This window comes from Perognathus longimembris, chromosome 11 (genome assembly GCF_023159225.1).
Source record: "Perognathus longimembris pacificus isolate PPM17 chromosome 11, ASM2315922v1, whole genome shotgun sequence".
Classification (NCBI taxonomy): domain Eukaryota; kingdom Metazoa; phylum Chordata; class Mammalia; order Rodentia; family Heteromyidae; genus Perognathus; species Perognathus longimembris.
In genome coordinates, this window is record NC_063171.1 from 28,166,368 (window position 1) to 28,188,263 (window position 21,896).

The 21,896-nt window shown below is 38.3% G+C and overlaps 1 protein-coding gene across 9 annotated transcripts in view; it reads right to left on the reverse strand.

Annotated features, from left to right (window-relative positions):
- Dnm3 (dynamin 3) overlaps positions 1-21,896 on the reverse strand; it is a 492,945-nt gene that overhangs the window by 409,769 nt on the left and 61,280 nt on the right. For all 9 annotated transcript variants that reach the window (XR_007212664.1, XR_007212666.1, XR_007212665.1 and 6 more), the window contains exon 2: positions 11,605-11,678. Coding sequence is in view for 6 of the 9 variants with exons in the window: in XM_048358313.1 (XP_048214270.1) it covers positions 11,605-11,678 (74 nt within the window). In the remaining 3 variants the exon portion in view is untranslated. The remainder of the gene's footprint in view (positions 1-11,604; positions 11,679-21,896) is intronic.

Sequence of the window (21,896 nt, forward strand, 5' to 3'; positions counted from 1 at the left end):
CCACTTTCACTAAATTACACTCTGTATCAATCTTACAAATCCTCTACCTATCACTCTTCAATTAAAAGAAAACATCAAATAATATAAATACACATGACAAAAAATTCAAATAAATCATAGCAATATAAAGAAAAGCCTAAAAGCAACATGCAACTATAGTGACTCATTCCTAATCATAAATCCTCTTTTTGTAAAATGTATGCATATACATCTGCTCATGTCTACAAACCTTTTCTTTAAAGCCAATTTAATCATACACATATTACAACTGTTGTTGTAGAAGACGGCACTGATGTGGAAAAAGGAAATGTGTGTAGGCTGGTGAGCTGGATAACATCACTTTTATTTCTAGTAAGTATGCAGGCAAGACAAAGAACACTATTACAAACAAGGATACCAAGCATCACACATTGTAGTCTACACCTTGGAGGAGTAGACACTGGAGAAGGGTGGGCACAGATAACATGATGCTGAGATAACTCTATGATAGATATCCAAGAGCAGGTCTAGAGCAGCTCACTAAAGAGGAGGGCTCAAAATATGGAAACAACCCAGATGCCCCACTACAGATGAATGGATCCAAAAAATGTGGTACCTGTACACAATGGAATACTACACAGCGATTAGAAATGATAAAATAATGGTATTCGCAGGGAAATGGTCAGATCTTGAACAAATAATGTTGAGTGAGACAAGCCTAGAACACAGAGAACAAAGGGGCATGGTCTCCTTGGTATATGACTGTTAGGGCAGGGGGAGAACAGTAGAGATCATGTCCGTAAAATAACAAACCTCTTTTCAAATGGTATTTCCACATGTTTGGGTCAGTGACTTTACATTATGCATCTAAAACCAAACAATTACTAAGTAAACATAAAAAAGGTCTAGGATAGACCTATCAGAGGATCACAACAGCTCAATAGCTGTGTACATAGGATTATATAAGATGAGGTAAGCAAAATGTACTCCAAGAGAAGGAAACAGGAGGATTTTCTTGTTGTCATTATATTTAATGTACTAGGTGAACTTCCTTTGGCATAACCTCATGTGGTTACTGTATATGATTTTGGTATACTGGATGTTGTATATATACTTACCTGAACTAGGGAAGGGTAAGAAAAATGAGGAAGGGTGTAATAAATATGACAAGAAATGTACTTACTACCTTATTATGTAACTTTACCCCTCTCTGTACATCACCTTGTCAATGAAATTTAATTTAAAAAATAAATAAGTAGAGAAGAGGGCTCATCATTCTTGTGGGGAGTGTTCTCTAGGCCCATCTCTATGTCCTCCAGTCCTCACCTCTGCATTCTCTATTCACTTTCCCAATTCTTGCTCACTCCACACTTAGAGTGTGTACATTTTTCTTAGCTGGACAATTTTGTCCTATCACTCCTGTAGCTTTTTTTCTGCTATTATATTTTCCAGGAAGTACTTAAGGATGTGGCTAACTATTACTGTCTCACAGGTGAGAATAAAAACCCAAGACAACCTTGCTAAATTCAGTTTGTATTTGTATTGTAAATACTTTACCTCTCCACCCACAATTCAAACATATTCTTTCTTCTTGAACACTACCTATAATCCTTTTGGTATAGGAAATGTGTCTTAAATCCAAATAAACAGCTTTTGTATCAGCACAGGAGACCTACAAGTATTTTAAGCAATTTTTACACATTTATGCATGTATATCACTAATGTTAATAATCTCTGTAGTACAGACCCAAACTAATTAAATATTTTAAAAGCAAATGATAAATTAGACAGTAAATTTAAAAACTCAGACAACTTTTGAAGATTGTACCTACCTTCTAAACCAAAACAGACATGTATTATATTCAAATATATTTATGTTTATTAAGAAGTCTGGGGGGGGGGCTGGGGATATAGCCTAGTGGCAAGAGTGCCTGCCTCGGATACACAAGGCCCTAGGTTCGATTCCCCAGCACCACATATACAGAAAACGGCCAGAAGCGGCGCTGTGGCTCAAGTGGCAGAGTGCTAGCCTTGAGCGGGAAGAAGCCAGGGACAGTGCTCAGACCCTGAGTCCAAGGCCCAGGACTGGCCAAAAAAAAAAAAAGAAGTCTGGGGACTGGGAATATGGTCTAGCGGTAGAGTGCTTGCCTAGAATGCATAAAGTCCTGAGTTCGATTCCTCGTAAACAGAAAAGGTTGGAAGTGGTGCCATGGCTCAAGTAATAGCATGTCTGCCTTGAGCAAAAGAAGCCAGGGACAGTGCTCAGGCCCTGAGTTCAAACCCCAGGACTGCCCCCCACCCAAAAAAGTCTGCACAAATGATTGCTGAAAAGTCTAGAGTCTAATCTAAAATAATATAATGATGAAGAGAAAAATATATTGCATATAGGTCAAAAAGTCTTGATAAGGAAATAAAAGAACAATGAAAACTGGATCAAATAGAAACTGTACTTAGCAGTTTTTTGATTAAAGACTCTCTGAAGGACAGACCCTCAAATTGCTTTTGGCATGTCTTATAGAGAAATAAGATATTACTAAATCTTTTTTATAATACTTGCAGATCATTGCATAACCCCAAATTCTTATATTTCGGAACAACAAAAGTTGAAGTAAAAAGAGACAATCCCATCCAGTGTGCTTCTTTTAGAAGCTATTTTTATAATCAGGCCTATAAACATTCGCCAAGACGATAGTCACAGGAAACAATAAAGTTATAGTATGTAGGACACAAACTGGCAATGTCTCTGTGTGTGGCATGTGAGGCCATTTAAAAGGTACTTAGTGAACAGATAGAGTATAAGACAAACTTTGAGGGAAAAAAAATTCCACCAGGTTTGTAGGTTTATAGGTTAATATCGAACTAACACAGTACTTTTAAATCACTTAATGTGAATTTAGTTTGCTTTGAAATATAAGCACCAGTAGTAAATATACAACCATCATGTAAGTCATTAGACTAGCTCAATGCAACTGCAGTCTGCCCTTAGGCTGCTCAACCTAACAACCAACTTCTTCAACTTGTGGGGCATATCATTTGGCAGATGATTTAACCCACCCCCACCTTTCTGGTCAAGTGACCTTGTATCTGTATTTCCTGGGGAGAAGGGAAGCTGAAAACCACAGGAAGAACATACCATGCAGGCCAAGAAAATGCACTGCAAATGTCTCTACCACATCCAGCAAAGGCCATGCAAGGGACATTTGTGAATTCTGTGGGTTGACACACAAGGGGAAATAAGAGAGTGACAGGAGCACTAGTGGTTTCTGCTTGTAATCCTAGCTACTCAGGAGGCTGAGATCTGAGGATCACAGTTCAAATCCAGCCTAAGCAGAAAAGTCAGTAAGACTCTTCTCTCCAATTAACCACCAGAAAACCAGAAGTGGCACTGTGGCTCAAGTGGTAGAGCACTGGCCTTGAACTAAAAAGCTCAGGGACAGTGGCCAGGCCCAGATGGTTCAAGCCCCATAACTGACAACAAAAAAAGGGGGGGGGGAGATAGGAGGAAGTAATAACTATTAATATGAGTATACCTTTTCCTCTCGTATTTAAACATAGTGATAGCTCAATAATTTGTCTTTCAGTCCTCCTCAATATCAATTATTTTTAAATAATCCATTTTTAATGGGAGCAGAGGGTAAAAAGAGAGGATAAAATTAAAGAACTGTTTTTCCCATCAAAGCCCTTTAAGAAGATACAATCCTGCTGTAGACATGACATGGAACAAAGAGATCTCAGACCAGAAAACTGTCATATTTTGTTTGAAATTTCAAGGAAGATATGAGGCTAAATACCTTCCTCTATAATAGAACAACCAAAATAGAAAAAGGAAAAAACACCATTTGAAAAGTCACATTAACTTCATCATAATAAACAGCAATTCTACTGAAATACACAAGTCCTTCATTTTCTTTGAGGAAAAGTTATCTTTCATTGAGTCATTCCTTTCCAGAAATGTGGATGTTATTAAAGGGCAGTTATCTAATGTATGAAGAAATATATTTAGGTCAATTTGTTTACACTGGTTCTCTGAATTTTCTTAAAAATCTTGAGAGCTGAATAAATACTGTTCTTGACTTTATATTACAATGCATATGACTAAACTACTAGAAATTCTAAGTCTCCTATTAAAAGTATAGCTAATGGTTAAGCACAGAAACCCTGGTAACACACACACACACACACACACACACACACACACACACACATCAGTAAAGGTAACAGTTCCTGAATGGACTCTAAAGAGGAGGAAAGGAGAAGGGGAAGGGAGGGGGAAATGGAGGAAAGGAAAGAGGAAGGGAAGGAGAAGCTCCCCATCACAAAATAAAGTCATGTTCAATTTGGTGAGTTGTATAAATATTAAAAGAGTAGTGACCTAGAAAGCACAACCAAATCAGATTTAATGTTGGTCTTGATGAAATATCCTGGAAAACAAGGTTTGTAGAAGAAGTGTTTTTGAGTTCTCAATGAAATAGGTCATAAATGTAAGATCAGTAAGACAAAGTTTCATCTTAACACATGATATAATATCTGTATCTCTGTCCATTTAACAAGCGTATTTCTCTATCTACACTCTTTGAAAAGGTATGTATTTTATTGTTTCCACTATTCAAGGGGGAAAAAAATCCCTCAAACTATCTTCGCAAATGATGAACACTTTCCATACCTTCTGTGTCAGTAATCCTCAAATGCTTTTGAAAAATCTAACATTCCCATTGTTAAACTCCCTGGTCAGAAATTTTCAAATTTAGTTCATTTTTCTGGAATTAAAGCTGTACACTTGATTACTTTGATGGCATTCTGTGTGTCATTTAACCTTTCTAGACTTAACAGAAACCAAAGAGAAGTGAAGTTCTAAGGGGTGAGTGGCTACACAATTGTTACATTTCTACATTGATGCTGGAAGGCTAGGTTGTTATCGGGTTTTTTGTTTTTTTTTTGCATTTACATGTGGCCTTGCTAAGTAGCCTTAGGCGTGCCTTTACGCATGATCCTCCTGCCTCAGCCTCCCAAGGGCTACTATTACAGGTATGTGTGTATTACCATGCCCAGCTAGAATGATAGGAAATGTCCCAACAAAGGGATTCATTAAAAAGAAAGAATAACATATCTAGAAAAAGATGACAACAGTAAGAGTTAGACCATACTGCTAAGAGTATTTTTCAAAATGTGATTCAAAAACCAACAGCTTATAAAGTACCTAGTAATAATTCTTTTAAAAAAGAAAAATCCTTGACAAATAACTCTATTCACAATAGCCACCGGAAAGTAATAAAAGACCTAGACACAAACCTAACCAAGAAGGTAGAAGAATAAAACTTTTTTTAAAAATTGCAGAAGACATCAAAATATGGAACAACCTTCATGCTCATGGATTGGCAAAAAATAATGAAAATGGCCATACTATGACAAGCAATATGTAGGTTCAATAAGATGCCCAGAATCCCAGTATCATTCTTCACAGAAACAGAAATAGCAATCCAAAAATTCATACAGCTGCATAAAAGCTATGGGTTAGCAAAAGTAATCTCGAGCAAAGAGAGCAATGCTTGAATCACAACACTGGACTTCAAATTTTACTACAGAGCCATAGTAATAAAAATAGCATAGTATTGGCACAAAACATCAAGACCAATGGAACAGAAGACTCCAAAATAAAACCACACAGACACACCACCCAACTTTTGACAAAGTAGCTAAAATTACACCAGAGCAAAAGATAGCCTCTTCAACCAACAGCACTGGGAAAAGTGGTTATCTTCACACAGGAGACTGAAACTAGACCTTAGTCTTGAACTGTATAAAAATCAACTTCAAATGGATCAAAGATCTTAAGATCTGAACACTTAAATCTACTCTGGGAAAACTCTGGAAGTTATATACAGAGGTAATTATTTTCTAAATAGAGCTCAAGTGTCCAGAAAGAGCAAAAGACTGCATCAAACTAAAGTTTCTGCACATCAAAAGACACAATCACGGGCTGGGGATATAGCCTAGTGGCAAGAGTGCCTGCCTCAGACACACGAGGCTCTAGGTTCGATTCCCCAGCACCACATATACAGAAAACGGCCAGAAGTGGCGCTGTGGCTCAAGTGGCAGAGTGCTAGCCTTGAGCGGGAAGAAGCCAGGGACAGTGCTCAGGCCCTGAGTCCAAGGCCCAGGACTGGCCAAAAAAAAAAAAAAAGACACAATCACAAAAACCAAAGACAACTCACAGATTGGGAGCCAATAAGGATGAATACCCAGAATATATAAAGGGCTCAAAAAGCAAATAATAACTTAACAAATGGATAAACAAATTAAAGACAGTTCTCAGAAGAAGAAATAAAAATGATTAGCAGATGCATGAAGAAATGTCTACTGTTACTGGCCTTAAAGAAAATTGTAATCACAATTTCATAGGATTCCATTCTGTCCCAGTCAGAATGACAATCATCATGAAAACAAACAAGTGCTGGAGGGGAAGAGGGGATAAAGAAACCCTCACACACTGTTGGTAGTGATATAAACTAGTATAATCACTACAAAATCAGTATAGAAGTTCCTCAAAATTCTAAAAGCAGACATTATGATCTTGCCATATCATATCCAAAGGGGTCTAAATCAACAAACAAGCAAAATACATTTATACCCATGTTTATTACTGCTTTGTTCACAATAGCCAAACTGGAAAGTCAGCCAAGTTGGTCTATGTATTTTCATATATAGCATGGAATATTCCTCAGCCACAAAGAAAATTAAATTATGCCACTTGTGGAGAAATGAAACTTATGCTCAGCTAGATAAGCCAAGCACAAAGTCAAATATGCTTTTACTCATTTGTGGAATATAGTCCTAAAAGATACACATATACGTACGTACGTGTGTGTGTGTGTGTGTGTGTGTGTGTGTGTGTGTGTGTGTGTAATAACTGTAGGACTGATAAGGGGAAGGAGGCAGCAGAGAAGGAAAGGAATGGAATAAAAATGGGAGGAAAGGAAGGAATGGAAGATGAATAATATCAAAATACATGTGCATATGCATGAAGATGACATAAATTCAGTGAAAGCTATTTAATAATAGACAATAGGAGACATAAGAGGGCAATGGGGAGGGGGCTAACCTAAGTAAATTATATCCATGTGAAAAACCATGGTGAGATCCCTTTGTAGTTAATGTACAGTAAAAGAATGAAAAATTGAATGACCGTAAAGCAAAGCAGGCTTTGCTGAGGAGAGGATACCAGTATGAAAGGAGTGGCCAAACAGAGAAGGTAAATGCAGGTGACTATGGTTGAAAACTTTATATACATGTATAAACAGAAAACAATAGCACTTGTTGAATTGTTTTAAGAAGGAGGAAGAAGAGATAAGAGAGAGTAAAGAAGGGGTGAGTTTGATCATACTGTATGTATGCATGGAAATATAATGAAATTACTTTTTATAACTAATACACACTAAAAAAAAATCTTAAAAAAAAAGCCAGGCACCAGTAGCTCATGCCTGTAATCTTAGCTGGTCAGGAGGCTGAGATCTGAGGATCATGGTTCAAAGCCAGCCTGGACAGGAAAGTCCGTGAGACTCTTATCTCAAGTGGTAGAGTGCTAGCCTTAAACTGAAGAGCTCAGAGACAGATCCCAGGGCCCAGGCCTGAAGTTCAAGCCCCATGACCGACCCAAAAGAAAAAAAAAAAGGTAGGGCCACAGATTTAATGAACCCAAACTCTAACCATCTATATGACACCGCCCAGGGTATCTATGCACACTGAAATTTAACAATAACTATATTCAAGAGATTTGTAACTATGGATCTATAACCTGCACTTATGTAGGAAGCAATGTGGAACCAAGGCTGAAACAGGACAAGGTCAAAACTGTAGTTAAGAAAGAATGTTTTCAGAAGCACATCTATTTTCAGCATGAGGTTACCTCATTGGCGTGACAAGAAAATAAACATTAATCCTTTATAAGAGCAATCTATCTTACTCTAAAATATCAATTTAAGTTCTGATATCCAAATATAAAACTAAATGAGATGTGTGGTTTTTAAATGTTTTCAGTATTATCCAAAACTATACCAATACATTCCAGTATATATGGCTAATTTATAAAAACAAAGTCCTGATCGTGGTACATAAATCAAGATTTAAAGTCTAACTTGACTATAAATGTCTTTGAAAATAATTCTAGTGACATTAGTTTTCTCTTTACAGAATTATTCTTGACTATGCCACATAAATAGCAAAAGCACACTAGCAGATATGGCCAGTGGAACATAACATACACAATGTATTTAGATCTTCCTTAACTTCATTACATAATACTATGTAGGTCTCCAGTATAAATATTTTTGCAATTCTTTTGTTAATCTTATTCTAAGTAGTGTATTCTCTTTATGAAACTGGAAATGGAAGTTTCCTTAATTTCATTTTTTGATGGTTTTTGCATGTGTATAAAAATGCCACTGATTTTCTTGAACCCTGCAACCTTTCTGAAATCATTTAATAGTTCCAATAGTGGATTTGTAGATTACTTCAGATTTTCTACATGCATAATCATATCATCTGCAATTAAGAGATTTTACTTTGTCCTTCAAAAATCAATGCCTGAATTTCATTGTCTTACCTATTTCTGTGGCTAAACCCTCCAAGACAACAAAACAGATCAAATTTACAACTCATTAAGTAGATACCTTTATCTTGTTCCTCCTCTTAAAGTGAAAGCATCTAGGTTTTTTTTAACCATTGAGTATGTTAACTGTGAAGGTTTTAACCATGCCCTTTATCAGGTTCAAGAATTTTTCCTCTTGCCACATTTTGAGAGAAGCAGAGCAGCCAAAACAATTTTGGAAAAAGATAAAGCAGGACTCCTGCTTTCCAACTTCAAAAGAATACCACACAAAAAAAGGTAATTACGACAGCAAGTACTGGTGCAAGGGTAGACTTAGAGATCAACTTAACAGAACTCAAGAGCACCAATACAAACCCACATACTCATGGTCAACAAAATATTGACAACGTATATTACAGAATATATTGCAGTATGCTGCAGAAAAAAATAATCTCTTCACAATAAGTAGTGCTGGGGAAATTGGTTATTTATAAGCAGAAAATTAAGTTGGACCCTTGCCTCATGCTATGTTAAAAACTGACTCAAGGGGCTGGGGATATAGCCTAGTGTCAAGAGTGCCTGCCTCGGATACACAAGGCCCTAGGTTCGATTCCCCAGCACCACATATACAGAAAACGGCCAGAAGCGGCGCTGTGGCTCAAGTGGCAGAGTGCTAGCCTTGAGCGGGAAGAAGCCAGGGACAGTGCTCAGGCCCTGAGTCCAAGGCCCAGGACTGGCCAAAAAAAAAAAAAAATGACTCAAAATGAATCAAAGTCCTACATACAAAAGCAAAGGCACAAACTATTAAGTAAACCTTTATTATCTTGATTTTGGCAAACGATTCAGAAATATGACTCCAAAAGCATGAGCAGTGAAATAATATATTAAGTGTAACTTTATAAAAGATTGAAAACTTTTGACCTTCAAAGGATACAATGCAGTAAGAAGATAGCCCATAGAATGGGAACATTTTTTAAGTCCTATATCTGATAAAGGATTTGTAGCTGGACTGAGTAAGAGTTCTTTGTCAGATGCCGACAGCTCATGCCAGTAATCCTAGCTATTCAGGAGGCTGAGATCTGAAGATCACGGTTCAAAGCCAGGACAGACAGGCAAGTCCATGAGACTCTAATCTTCAAGTAACCACCAGGAAACTGGAAGTGATGCTGTGTCTCTGAAGAGCAGAGCACCAGCCCTGAGCAAAAGAGCTCAGGGTCAGAGCTCAGGTCCAGAGTTCAAGCCCCAGGAACACCCAAAAGAGGGAGGGAGGGAGGGAGGGAGGGAGGGAGGGAGGGAGGGAGGGAGGGAAGAAGGGAGGGAGGGAAGAAGGAAGAAAAGAGAAAGAATTCTTACATCTCAATAACAAAGTTAATTTTGACAATTTTTGAAAGAGCAAAGATGAATAATTATTTCTCCAATCAAGATTATAAATGATGCTTGTAATTCCAGCAGTCAGAAAGCTGAAGCAGAAGAATTGTTGAGTTCAAGGCCAGACTGCACTACACAGCAAGTTCAAGGGCACCCTAAATTATATAACAAACATATAAGTTATTCTACATAATTAGTAATTAGAAAAGTACAAATTAAAAATCACAATGAGGGCTGGGAAGGTGGCTTCGCGGAAGACTGCTTGCTTGCCTAGCATGCATAAAGCCCTGGGTTCAATTCCTCAGCACCATATATACAGAAAAGGCCAGAAGTGGCGCTGTGGCTCAAATGGTACAGAGTGCTAACCTTGAGCAAAAGGAAGCCAGGGACAGTGCTCAGGCCCTGAGTTCAAGCCCCAGGACTAGCAAAAAAAAAAAAAAAATCACAATGAGTACCACCTACTACCCACAAGTGTTTCAAGGATGTACAGAAAACTAGAAGCCTCGTACACTGCTGGCAAGAATTTAAGATGGTGCACCAACTCTGGAAAACAGCATAAATTTCACAAGCAATTAAACTTAGGAGTAACCGCACATTTCCAAGAAAACTGCATATTTATACAGAAATGTGCATGTTCTCATTCTCTTCAGTGTTATTCCTAACAGCCAAGAGATAGGATCAATCTAAATATTTATTAACTTACAATAAACAAAGTATGCATCTAAACAATGGAATATTATTAGACCATAAATGGAATGAAGCTCTAGCACATGCTGCCACCTGGATGAACCTTGCCAATAATGAAGAAATGAAAGCTATCAATTACAACAAATTGTGTATTATGTCATTTCACTTTGGGAAATGTACGGAACAAGTACTTTTATAGACACAGACACAGGACAGTAGAAGCCTAGAACTGAAGGAATGTGGGCTTTCTCTTGGTGAGCTATGACTCTCTAAAAAGCTGATAACATATATTGACAGTTCTAAGGGTACAATTTTTGTGCATGCTCAAATATTAAACAGGCAAAGATGTTAAGAGGAAAAGTAGTCAAATGTCCAAAATGAAATGGCGAAAGCTTTAAGATTGCCAATTTGCAAGATAAAAACACAAATAGCAAATAAACATGAAAGTATCCAATAAGACAGCTGCTGAAATAAAATGGAAATAAAGCATTCTTTTCCTGTCAGGTCATTACTGTGGTGTGGGGAGTAAATACAATACACTGGATACACATGGAGAGAGAAATAACACCGACACGCACGCATACATATACACAGAGCTGTTAGATGGTTGCTGATTGTTGTGACTTCAATTATTGACACACACATGCGCCCACACTTGCATACCTCACATGAAGAAAGGAAGCACATCAAGGAAGGGTGTTATAGAATACTATAAATTACATAGATAGATTATAATGTGCCAATACTTTAAAGGCATAAAAAAGCAGGTGTTTCATAATTTATATGGAAATGAACCCTCTCTCTAATGAAACTAAATGAATTCAAAGAGCAATGAAGAAGGGAGCATTCTGGAGAGAAATGTAAGCTCAGGTCCACAGCCAACTGGTCATGGAAGCAGTTTCTGTTGGTACCACCCAGTGCCCGCATTCAACAGGTCAGGCTGGACAGGACAGGACCATCCACACAGGGACCTCTTCATTCATTACCTGCTTTAGAAGTCACAAGCTGCAGCACGAGAGGCCTTCTTGTTACAATGCCAGACCCTCGAGGAAGGAAGTCCCTAGAAGAGAAGAAATAACAAATTAAAGCATTATGGAATCCTCATTACCTAAAAATTTATAAGTTGTGTTCTAAACTAATTCTTCTAATTACCAATCTTTTAATTTATTGTCTACCTAAAGAAGGCTAGACCCATTTATAAAAGCACAATTCGTTTGGGAGCAAGGACACACATATCCAAGCTACTCTGAAAGCTGAGACCTAACAGATTGAGGTACAAATCTGCAAGACTCCATCTCCAATGAACTAGTAAAAGGCCTGAGTGGAAGCATGGTTCAAGTGGTAGGGCACTCAGTTGTGACCATGAACAAGAAAGAATAACAAGAGTATGAGGTCCTTAGTTCAAGCCCTGTAGCAGAAAAAAAGAGGAAAAAGAAGAAGAATCTATCCTTATCATAATAACTAGAACACATCACTCAATCATCTAGCAGGAAATAAAAGCTGCACTGTTGGGCTGGGGATATAGCCTAGTGGCAAGAGTGCCTGCCTCGGATACACGAGGCCCTAGGTTTGATTCCCCAGCACCACATATACAGAAAACGGCCAGAAGCGGCGCTGTGGCTCAAGTGGCAGAGTGCTAGCCTTGAGCGGGAAGAAGCCAGGGACAGTGCTCAGGCCCTGAGTCCAAGCCCCAGGACTGGCAAAAAAAAAAAAAAGCTTCACTGTTTTTGTTTATTTTTTATTGTTTTTCAGAGGATCAGCATTAATGAAAGCACTGGATATTGAAATTAATCCCTCACTGTTTTTGTTAAGTACTGGGAGGTTTAAACCCAGAGACTAACAAGCACTCTACCACTGTTCTCTGGGCCCCTTTTATTTTTTCTTTGTCTTCTGAGATAAGGTCTTCAGAACTGTACTCAAGTTGGCCTCGAACTTACAATCTTCATTCTTCCATTTCCTGACTAGCAAGGATTATAGGTTTGCCTCACCGTGCCACACTCCAAAACTCCTTTTCTGCTAATTAAAAAAATAAATCAGGGCTGGGGATATAGCCTAGTGGCAAGAGTGCCTGCCTCGGATACACGAGGCCCTAGGTTCGATTCCCCAGCACCACATATACAGAAAACGGCCAGAAGCGGCGCTGTGGCTCAAGTGGCGGAGTGCTAGCCTTGAGCGGGAAGAAGCCAGGGACAGTGCTCAGGCCCTGAGTTCACGGCCTAGGACTGGCCAAAAAAATAAATAAAAATAAAATTTTTTTAAAAAAGCATTTTCTTCAAAATACAGGGAGAGAACAATAGCGAAAGAAGAGGAGGTTTGTTGGCACCAGGCCCTCATACTGGAACCTGTGTTGGCTCATCACAGTGACTTCATGTTCATCATGCAGATTTAGTCACAAGTCCTCTGAACAGAGTGTTTCTAATATTAGCAAGTAATTATTGTATATGTGGCTGAAAAGTAAGCCTAAATATACATCTACTTTCATCTGTTACTTTTTAAATTTATTAAGCAGACAGAATTTTGCCTTGGAGTAATAATAAATGGATTCAGGCATTCAATAATCCCTTTCCTATGAATTCACATTTACACTGGCTCACACCAGTCCTGCCTCTAACACATTCTCAACAGCAGTGAAAAGACTGTGTAATCAAATCTTGCTATTCACAAGTCTCTCTTGCTTTCATGTGAGTCTCTAAATGTAACAAAGCACTTAGAAATTTCTCTCTAATGAAGAGTGAGACACTAATTTGACATCCTGGAAACAGGATGTCAGCAAAGTAAAAATCATATGCCCAGCATATGCCTACTGTGTGTGAAAAGGGACAAGCCTTCCCATGAACAGCTTTGAATGACAGTTCCATCTCCAAATGGGCAAAATTCCCACTTGGTAGTGTTTCTTTTACTCAGTAATGCTAACTATAGCCCATCGTATATGGATCAAGTGAGGTGTAACACAGGACTGAAAATCAGACATTATCAAATTGACTCCACTCCAGTGCCCTATACTTTATTTATGCTTGGACTATCCAGATCCTCAGCCTAGATCCTCCATCCAGATCCTCCCCCTCTGTAACACACCAGCTATCACTCGTGTCTTTCTTCTTCAAACTTCCCTGAGGAAAAAAGCACCAGTGTGCATTGCAACAACAGCTGTTCTTCAGGCAGTAAGTCACTGTTCTTTCACAGCTGCCTGACTCCTAGACAAAATGTAGAGAAAACTTTCCACACTATAGTCTAAGCAATGACTTGATAAAATTTCTTATCAACTGTTCCAGAAACTTGGTTACCACAAAATATTATCATCACTTCACTAGAAATGGACTGAATTTTAGAAACCTTTAAAAGATAACACATATAGTTCGAGGCAAAGGAAGGAATGACATTGCCCAAAAAAAGAAACATACTCATTACCTGATTTATGAAATGGTAAGCCCTCTGTGCAACACCTTAACAACAAAACTATATTTTTTTAAAAGATAGCATATATGCTCCATCAATAAAGCTAAAAGGAAATTTTCCTTCTTGGCAGAAGATAAAGTATACAGATAGCTTTCTTCTGGGAAGATTTAAATGATCACCAGATGAACTGTTCAACAAATAAATATTTAATAGCTTCTATGACTGAAACAGGGAGGTATAAGTCATATTCACATAGTTTAGCTCATGTAAGTGACTCAAAGCCAAATAAGGCCAGTCTTGGAGGACAGTGTGCAGAGAGGTATGGTAAATCAGGGCAGGTGTTTGGTGAGCTCCACACTTCCAGGAGTACCAGCAATGAAACAAAATGTTTTTTTCTGGAGTGGACATTCAGTTTGGATGATCCACCTTCCATTTCAGGAAAAACCATGAAGCCAAAGGCATTCCACCAAAAATTCAATATCCAGAGACATGGAAATGTAAAGTAAGGAACTGGAAATATTAAAGGCCAGAATAAATTGGTTGAGAAGGGAGCAGACCCCAAAAGCTTTGTCGCTGTGTGTGTTTTCTGTAAGAACAGGAAATCAATGATGAATTTGGAGCGATCAGATTTACATTTCAGAAAAACCACTGGGGATTAAACAGAATGTTGCAAGGAGTCAAGATAGGGGCTCCTTTTTGACCAAGTCAGGCAATGCAAGGGAAAGTAACCAAGGCAGTAACAGGAAACAAATGACAAGATTTCATGCTTGCTATGGAGCACAGGAGCATGGAAAAGTTTGGATAAATCTCATCATTTCCAGTTTGGGTAGTTGGTTGAGCATTAAACATGTTTGGAAATACAGGAATATCTGGCTACCTGATGTTTACATAGTGTTTACCATGTGCAGCCACGCGCACGCACACACACACACACAATATTATGATGGTCTTATGTGGCAGGTTCTATGGTATTTTCACTTCACAAATGAGAAAGTGGAGGTACAGAAAAGTCACACAATTTGCGGAGATCACAGAGATAATTATTGACACGTAAGACTCAAACCTAGAGTTTAACTCTATAATCTTTAGCATTACACTTTGCTACATTTTTTACACTGAGGAGGAAGCGGTGAGGTGCATATTTGGACATGCTGACTTTTAGGTGGCTGGGAAACATCCAAATGGAGTCAACAAATTATGCATTCAACTGAAGAGCTAGAATGTGGGATAAAATCCCTGTCTGGAGATGACAATTAGATAGCCATTCATGGACTGGGTAGTTGAAGTTTGGAGACTCAGTGAGTAGAACAGATTGGGAAAGTGTCAAGACTAACTGAGAAAGTGGAACTGAAACACGGAGCACTTTCCAATACAACTTTGACAGTGACATGACGTCCCTTGTCGTACGGACCCTTGTAGTAATGACCATAATCATTCAATTACTTTCCATGGTCTTCATTGTGAAATCTAAGTTCTAGTATTACATAGAAAACCTTTTTTTAAATATTTTTCAACATTCCCACAGAGAACCCAGCATCAGAGGCACAAAGCGCCTTACAATTAATTTAGTCTTCTATTTCAACAAATGCACATGACATACCTACAACATGCTTAAAAGTAGCTTTGGGCATTGGAGCAACAGTCAGCATACTGTAAAATAATTCCTGCCTTCTAGCAGAAGTCTCTATCCATCTATGCTTCCAGCATAGGAAGCCTTGGCACACCCACAGTCCTTTCTTTGAATTTCCTCTCTTCTCCTTTTAGCCAACTCCTACTTAAACTTCAACACTCAGCCCCAGGCCATGTTTTTTGAGAGCCATGAGATCCTCCTTACCAAATCTCTTTCTAAGCGTTCAACATATACCTGTTACACTGATCTATTTACAGATTGGTTCTGTTACCTCCACTGGCTTCTTTCCATGACAGAGCATTAAATTTGTTTAACATTTTCTACAATTTCTGGAAGATTCCACATTACTCATATACCTTGAACATAGAAGAGAAACATTCCTGTACATAATTCTCTGACTGAAAAACAGCTAAGTGGAATTATGTAAGAGAAAGTACAAACAATATGACCTACACTTTACCAAAAATTTACTGTGATACTTAAATAGTCTATTATGAACATGTAAGGTCTAGCAATATGCTCCAAAATGCAAAACACCACATAGGTCAATATTTCTGCCTTTCTACACACATGGAATGAAATTTGAAGGAAACAATTTTTAATATAAGGAATACTATGCTTTTGAAAATCAGTCCTTCAAAAGAGAAAAACTCTGTTTAAAAGTGATCTTCAAAGCCTATGTGATTATTAGCTCAACACATTTCAAAATGATGGTCCAAGAGGAAGAAAAAGGGGAGGAAAGAGAAAAAATGAAACAAGGAAAGGAAGAAGATGGCGAGACAGAGAAACAATGGCAAATCACTACCCAGTACTTCCTACCTCTGCCCCAAGAAGCACTGAGGTCATGAATTTGATTCCAGCCCTTGAACACAATGGTGACATTAAAATGACTCTACTTGCATGCCCAGAGACTTGTCAACCATTACAATGGCACTTTAATTGCTAAAGGAAGTAATTATGCCGAAATCCACAGATTCAATTGGAAATTTTCCACTGCAGTTTCTTTTTTTCTTCCTAAATTGTTGGCACCCAGTAAAACTATTAACACTTCCAGATTTGTAAAAAGCACACACACACACACACACACACACACACACATTTTGCCAGGGACACCAGTGGCACACACCTGTTAATCTTAGCTACTCAGGAGGCTGAGATCGTGGTTCAAAGCCAGCCCAGGCAGAAAAGACCATGAGACTCTTACCACCAATTAAGCCCCCAAAAATGCTAAAAGTGGAGCTGTGACTCTTGATAGAATGCTAGCCTTGAAGAAAAAACCCCAGGGACAGCACCCAGACCCTAATTTCAAGCCTAGGACAGGCGCGCGCGCACACACACACACACACATTTTGCCACTACCAGTTACTTTGAAATTTTAAATATTCAAGATTAAAATCATGTTGTTAAAAAACAAAAGTGAAGGGGCTGGGGATATGGCCTAGTGGCAAGAGAGCTTGCCTCATATACATGAGGCCCTGGGTTCGATTCCCCAGCTCCACATATACAGAAAACGGCCAGAAGTGGTGCTGTGGCTCAAGTGGCAGAGTGCTAGCCTTGAGCAAAAGGAAGGCAGGGACAGTGCTCAGGCCCTGAGTCCAAGGCCCAGGAATGGCCAAAAAAAAAGTGAAAAACAGTTACAAATCCATTAGCAAGAGACAATAAGTTTTTTAATTAATTAACTTTAACAAATTAATACTTATCTACAAAACTCAAAATTTCTAAGCAATAAAGTTTCAGTAAATCTAATTACTCAGTCACAGGTGGCTCCCCCTGAAACATTTAAAATGTAAGTTTCTGGATCAGCAATCTGTAAAGTAAAAAAGCATTATTCTCAGTTTACAAATCCCAGGTGCTCTCCCCAGCATTAAACACTTTACTGGCAAATCAGTTCCAGAATTTATAGCACCAAATTAACAAGTCCTGACACAAGCTAGTCATCAGTTACCAGATCCCAAATTACAAACGATACCTGGCTTAGTTTGCTGCCATGAAGACAAATAGGAAAAGAGACCACTAAAAAGACTTCTGGAGGCTTACCCAGTTTCCAGGTTTCCTTTCTTATTAACAGACTTCCAATTGCACTAGGAATATTGTTGTGCCCAACTTTAATAGGTAATAGATCAGTCTACGTTTCCCAGCCTCCCTGGTGGAAGTGATGTTTGTTACTTAGTTTTTGGCAGGAAGATGCCATCAGAACTTGCTGAGGGACACTGGGATGGTTCCTTTAAAGGGGTCTGATCTCATTGATGTGTACCTTTTGCCCTACTTTTCTTCTCCCTGACAGTTATACATGACAGGAGAATTGAAGTAACCATCTTAACACCACAAGGCAATTTTACAGATTGAAGCTATGTTCCAAAGATAGCACAGTTTAAAAAAAAAAAGGGGGGGGGGGCTGGGGATATAGCCTAGTGGCAAGAGTGCCTGCCTCGGATACACGAGGCCCTAGGTTCGATTCCCCAGCACCACATATACAGAAAACGGCGCTGTGGCTCAAGTGGCGGAGTGCTAGCCTTGAGCGGGAAGAAGCCAGGGACAGTGCTCAGGCCCGGAGTCCAAGGCCCAGGACTGGCCAAAAAAAAAAAAAAAAAAAAAGGTATTACAAAGATAAAGCAATGACATTATAAGGCACTACAACCCAGAAAAAAAAAAAAAGGGAAGGAGAAACATTACGCCTTAGGCTAGTGTTTTCCAACCACCTTTTGATTACTGTCCCCTGAAAAACCCTTATGTTACCTCCCCATTGAACTTAATATCACAGCGGGGTGTTCCTGGCTCCTGACTATAATCCTAGCTAGTCAGGAGTCTGAAATCTAAGAATTGCAGTTTGAAACCAGCCCAGGAATGTAGGTCCAAAGAGATTCTTATTTCCAAGTAACCAGCAAAAAAGCCAGAATGGGAGGTATGGCTAAAGAGGTAAAGCAATAACCATTAAGGGAAAAAGACAAGTAAAATCTTGAGTCTGGGAGTTAAAGTCCCCATACTGGCACAGAAAAAAAGTAATAACATCAGAGACATATAATTATACAGGGATATATACTGTGTGTATCTTTGTGCTTTAGTATTAAAGTAAGATTTCTTTGTGTTCCAAGAGCTATTTGCCTCCTTGGGAGCAAAGCCACCCACCACCCACAACTGAGAATTATATTACAGATTAACAAAGAGTAAGAAAATGCAAACATTGAACATGCCATCCTCCCTGCCAGGCCTTCCTGTTATTTCCAAAAGAGATGACATATAGAAAGGAGAAAGTCAGCTACCTTTTCCTCAGAACCCAATGAATTCCCTTTCCAAACCTGGAAACACAAATGGAATGAAAAGGAAGCCCCACTTGGCTTTAAGAAAGAGACAGACCTACTATTGAAGAGGCAGAAACACCTTCTCTGACCCTTTTCCGTGAAGCCCACACATGACAGGACCTCAGAACTTTGCCACTGTTATAATTAGAAAAGGCCACTAGAGAAGCTCATGCCAGTCAGTGGGAAGAAACGAGGGCAAAAGGCAGGCAAGCCCAATGAATAGGGTTGAGCTAGGCTAAACAACACAATTCAACCCTTCCCCTATTATCAAGCATTCAGATGAAGAAATAATGCCTCATGACTATCCTTGGTCCTGAATGTCTATTGCCAGCAGCTCATTGGTGGGGGACTTAACAGAAGAATGTAAAAAGTGTGTATCCCTAGACAATACTATGTTTTTCAGATTTTGCCTTTTCTAAGACAGTGGAAGGGAGATGAGATATGACATTAGAAGCCAAAAAGCAACACACAAGGAGGTTTCTCCACTGACTCACAAAACAGAGCATACTATGTATTTAAAGAGAATGAAAATCTAAATCTTCTGAATTAACTAGAGGGATGTAAATGGATCCTTAGATCCGTCTCCTTCCTAACCCTTTAGAAGATTTTTCCGTAATTCTCTCATGCAAACTTTTCAGTACTATAACATCTGGTTTCCGAGTGACTTCACATTAATGCCATGCCTTTGTGTTGATGTCTACTATGAAAGCCCTCACCTAATGTCTCTTCTTCACCCAAATCACCCACGAAGACTGATGTTGGATCAGCCTCACATAGGAATCATTTATGAATACACTGGCATACTTAAGTAGTCTTTTTATTCTCCAAAACTCGAAAGCCTGAGTCATGTCCCCTCTCCAGATCTCTTCTCATAGAACAGGGCTGTCTTGTTTCTGTCACATGAGGAAGGTCCTCAGTGGTGACTTGGGGAACAAATTAAATCCTCTAGAAATTAAAATTGTGAATTCATTAGGAAGGAAAGTTCTATGGGGTAAGTCATCGAATAAATACATCATAATTAAAGACCAACATATCATGTATATTGTATTAGTCAGACTTTTCCTTGTTTCAAATAAATATTTTTATAAATATTAATTATTTTAGTAAAGTATAAACACATTTATTAAAAATGTAATAAATGAATTGTTTACTTATTAACTACGTATTTATCAGTGTATAGTTAGCTGGCTCTATTGCTGTAGGCTTGAGGTAAACAGAACCTCATGGCAAAGATGGTATGAAGGGCAGAGCTGCTCATGGCAGCTTCTTCCTTTCCTCTCTTCTATCTGGCCACATTCAGGGAAGGTTCTTCCCATACCATGGGGTATACTAATTTCCTAGGCATTTCTCAGTCCAATTAAGTTGACAATCCAAATTAACTACTGTAGGTATATATTTGTATATGTGACCGCTTATACTTTGTTACCGAAAAAGTATTTTCTTGCATATTTAATTCATTTCCTTTCATTTCTATACCACTGGTTTTGATATTTTAAAAATGAAGAGGGATTATATTCCTCTGCATATAGTAAGACATATAAATGATAAAGATAGATATCAAAAGTATTTATCTATTTCTCATTTTAAACATTACTTCTAAAAACCATATTCCCAATAAAAGACATGAAAACACTTTAATAGCTTTATGTCTTCGTATGTACTAATGGCAGGTGATACAAGAACATTAAGAAAAAACAAAATGCAATATATTTTTCCTTATATTACCCTACTCTGAGTGTTTCTGTTAGGCCATGTCCATTGGTATTTAACAGAGTATTTATATGAGAAATGGAGACTAGAACATTATCAATGGAGCCATTCCATTCAAATCTGAATTTCCCTATCTTGATTAGTTTTATTAAATGAATCAACAGAGATGATTTTTTTCTATGATGTACTTTTAAACACTTCCTTTTAAAATGCTAAAATGTGGCAGATTAGAACATAGATTCTAGCACTAAAATGCCTGGGTCTAAATTCAGTTATCTAAAACGTATAGATCAGTTTCCTCATCTGTCAATTAGAGGAGGAAGAATACTACAATTTTCACCTGCTGGTAGTAGATAAGATATTCAACTCAGATTTTTTTTCTGATATTTGGAAGGTAAAAAGAGGCACAAAATTTAATAGTGCACAACACCTCCAACAGAGTCCAATTCAGCATCTAGTGCCAAGTGCACCAATAATTCTACAACAAAACATGAATATTCATCCGAAGAGGTAGCACAAACTGTGAAAAGCCTCAGGTCACTGAGTTGAAGTTTGCCAGTAAATGAGTTTGGAAAACATAACCTTTTGCTAAATGAGTTACCAAAAAAAAACCTGTATTTAATTCTACATTTTTAAATTGGAGAGGAAACTGAAATAGTGTATTCATGCACAGGAAGTAGTTAAGTACTGTCATCAAAGATCATCACTACTATCATCAACATCATCATTTTTAGAAGTAGTGGTAAGTTATCTAGAAAATCATTCAGTAATTATTCACTCAAATTTGTTCTGCAACTACTAAATTTACATATCAACCAGTCATGGTTATCTTTTGCTGGCCCTTGGTGGCTGGGTTTAGGTAACTACATGCAGTTTGTCACACTGAACCTAGATTTTTGGACACTGTGAAATAGATACTATGCTAAAATGAACACCTGTTAATAACAAACTATTTCATTCACTTCCTTGAGAGTCACTAGCTACCAAAAGACTGCATTCCCTGGGAGCTCTCAGTATCATTACTGCCTTCCACAAGGAAAGCTTAAAGCAGACCATGGAATGAAGTGAAACCAACCAAAGAATCAACACACATTCCAACCACAGTATGCTCAATTCAAATGCAGAATGAAATGAACCCCCTGGTATTCAGAGTATTCCACACGCGTGTGCTGAGTGTTATTTCTAGATACTTAAAAGCACAGTGAAAAGAGCTCCAATACATAGAAGAGATCTCCGTTCCCAT